The sequence below is a fragment of the Syngnathus leptorhynchus genome, chromosome 14 (assembly GCF_054491065.1).
Source record: "Syngnathus leptorhynchus isolate UIUO chromosome 14, UIUO_Slep, whole genome shotgun sequence".
NCBI lineage: Eukaryota > Metazoa > Chordata > Actinopteri > Syngnathiformes > Syngnathidae > Syngnathus > Syngnathus leptorhynchus.
The window spans coordinates 2,364,557-2,367,477 of NC_141208.1; the positions used below are offsets into that span (position 1 = coordinate 2,364,557).

The 2,921-nt window shown below is 38.9% G+C and overlaps 1 protein-coding gene across 1 annotated transcript; it reads right to left on the reverse strand.

Annotated features, from left to right (window-relative positions):
• Positions 1 to 645: 645 nt before the first annotated feature.
• Positions 646 to 2,921, reverse strand: LOC147045911 (phospholipid hydroperoxide glutathione peroxidase-like). Its single transcript, XM_085930689.1, has 7 exons — positions 2,814 to 2,921; positions 2,343 to 2,437; positions 2,093 to 2,237; positions 1,851 to 2,002; positions 1,720 to 1,744; positions 1,303 to 1,362; positions 646 to 1,217 (listed from the first exon to the last, which is right to left on the reverse strand). Exons 1-7 carry the CDS (start codon positions 2,880 to 2,882, stop codon positions 1,185 to 1,187), a joined length of 579 nt encoding a protein of 192 aa, XP_085786815.1. The 5' UTR covers positions 2,883 to 2,921; the 3' UTR covers positions 646 to 1,184.

Genomic DNA, 2,921 nt, shown 5'->3' on the forward strand with positions numbered 1-2,921 from the left:
CGGAGCGCAATGTTCAAATTTAAAAATGAGACTTAGAACATACTCAATAATATCCAATGCTCGTCATTGGTGGAAGGGAGTCTAAATACATTTTTAGATGTTATTATTTTTCAGTCAACTTTTTTTTGCATTTGAAAATAGGTCTGGATAATCTACAGTTGGCCGATGCAAATCTTTGTTACTTTTTATGTAAAAACTCCGTTTCAGTTGGAATTTTGCAAGAGCTATGAGATCAAATTTGTGTTATGACATGATACAAAAATATTAAAAACATCAGATAGATGATGCAAAATCATAGCGCATAATAAGTGTCCAAAAACACATTGGACGCGTGCAGAGAAAGCTCAAGCATTTGGAAATAATTTTCTGGGTTGTAGTACAGTTGTATTACCAATAGATGGCGATATTGCAGCGTGCTATTTGCTTTTTCTGAGGAATTGCGCAAACTCAGTTGAGTTTAACCCTAACCCTACTGCACTTAATCTCTCCAATTTCTTTGAACACCATATACATTATCGATTATTAAATGCAGAAAAGAAAAATATGCAACAATGACAAGTTGTTATAGGTCAATGATCATTGGATCATTTCCACCATTTGTACTTTGGAAATTCTTGACACTGACGCAATAACTGTGCAGCAAAACACATTTCCTCTTTTATTGACATTTAATTGTCTATAAAGTAATATTGTTAATTATACAAATACAGCAGACAAATGTCATTTTTACCTAGTAGATAAATCTAAACAGTCATGGCCGAGACCCGATGATTCTCACAAGCAAGTGAATGCAAAGCAAAACTGGTCAATTAAATCTTAACCCAGGAACACTTTTTGCTCTCAGTGCAACCATTCACAGTAGTTTGAGACCGTCAGCGAACGATGACATCTTTGGCTTTAGACAACGAATGTAAACAAAGCCCTAAACACCAATGATTACGTAAGAAAGGAATGGCTGTTTGTAAAACTTTTATCATGCAAGATCACAAAGGAATCTTTATTCATATGGACTTGTAGGATGGTGTAGCGGAACGTCTGGAGGTAGCTGCACGCCGAGTCATCAGACCTGTCCGTCCCAATAATCGGGTTCACAGACAGGACATCATTGGTCCACACATCCGCACACCAAATAACCCTCAAGTCCATATGGGAGATCCGTTTGAGATCGAAGACATTGACTGTTATTACAGGTACGTAGGCAGATCCTTCTCCACCACCTGCAAATAAAAAATACAAATTGGTAAGCTGTTCAGAAAATGATGGATTGAACAAATGCAAAGCAGTGACGGCAGTGTCACTTACGCTGGGATCGTCTGTTGGACCGTAGCGTTTCACCACTTGTCCCTCTTTGTTTATAAGAAACTGTCAAGGAATTCAAATGTGTTTGATTAGTATGCAGGAGGGGAAAAAAAGCCCAGGAAGAAGAATATTAGTTGTACTACGTTCATTTTGTTTCCCTTGTCAATCACTTTTTGGGGTTCTTTTATCACAAACAATTGAATTTTCGGTTACATTACCTGACATGTTTCGACATGTACTTCCGCCTTCATCAGAGTGACAAACTATTTAATTTGAGGTTACATTACCTGACATGTTTCGGCATGTAAGGCGGAAGTACATTCCGAAACATGTCAGGTAATGTAACCTCAAATTCAATTGTTTGTGATAAAAGAACCAAAAAAAAGTGAAGGATAATATGACTGAAATATGACAAATTACCTTAGTGAAGTTCCATTTGATGTTGCTGTGAAAACATTGGGAGAGAAAAACAAATCCATTTTGTATTTTCTAGCAATGAAAAAAATAGTTTGCACTATTTACAATGGATACATTGGTGATGGAAAACATACTTTCCAAAGGTTCCTTTTCCCTTCGGCTGTGCTTTCATCCATTTCCAAAGAGGGTGAGCGTTGTCTCCGTTCACCTCAATTTTACTGAAGAGGTCAAAATTTGCATTGAAACCTTTGGCAAACTCTTTAATCTCCGCATCAGTTCCAGGCTCCTGTAGACCATCACCAGAAAGAAACAAACACATTTTCAAAAAAATGATCCGTTATTATGTTATGTATCAAACGTGCTAGTGGTGGGTTACCTGGCCTCCAAACTGGTTACAAGGGAAGCCGAGGATGCGTAAACCCTTCTCAGCCAGGGAAGCGTGCATTTCCGCAAGCTGAGTATAGTTCACGCGGGTCTTTCCTCATTTGGAGGCCACGTTTACAATGATGCAAACATGACCCCTGTCACAGAAACATACAGCCAATGGGCAGGTCAACAATAATGTACATTATTAAAAAGAATGGGGAACTCTGCGATACATTAAGTCATGCACAACGACATCTCACCTGTATTTTTCAAGACACACCTCCTCGCCATCAATATCCTTGGCAGAGAACTCATAAATGGACTTGGCATTTTGCCAGTCGTTCACTTGTGCACACTGTATAAAGGTGAGGAAGCATAAGGGTAAAGGTCAAACTGGATACTGATGCTGTGTACAGTATACTGCACCGCCATTTAGCATAGGAAGCTAATGGGCATTACACAAATCCAGCAGACTAGAGTTAATTATGCATGACTAAAACAAAAGAGCACATTTGAAACATGACTAAGGCATTATTTGCAATCGATGCAGAAACAAAACACTGACAAGAAATATTGTACCGAGGTCGGACCTATTTCTCGGTTGCACTGCGTTTTATAAATAGTAGCGTAGTTCTTTCAAGGTGGCAAGCGCACTGACGATGGTGGGTCAATAAATCGCTTTAATGACGTAAAAATAAATAAAGCGACGGCATTGGGTTGACGTGCCTTACCATTGTTCGGGTTACTCCTCTGCTTCCGAGTACTCCTATCAACACGGAAGACGTTCGTAATAACCACATGCTTATGACACTAACGAACGGTGTTACGTCATTTTTTAG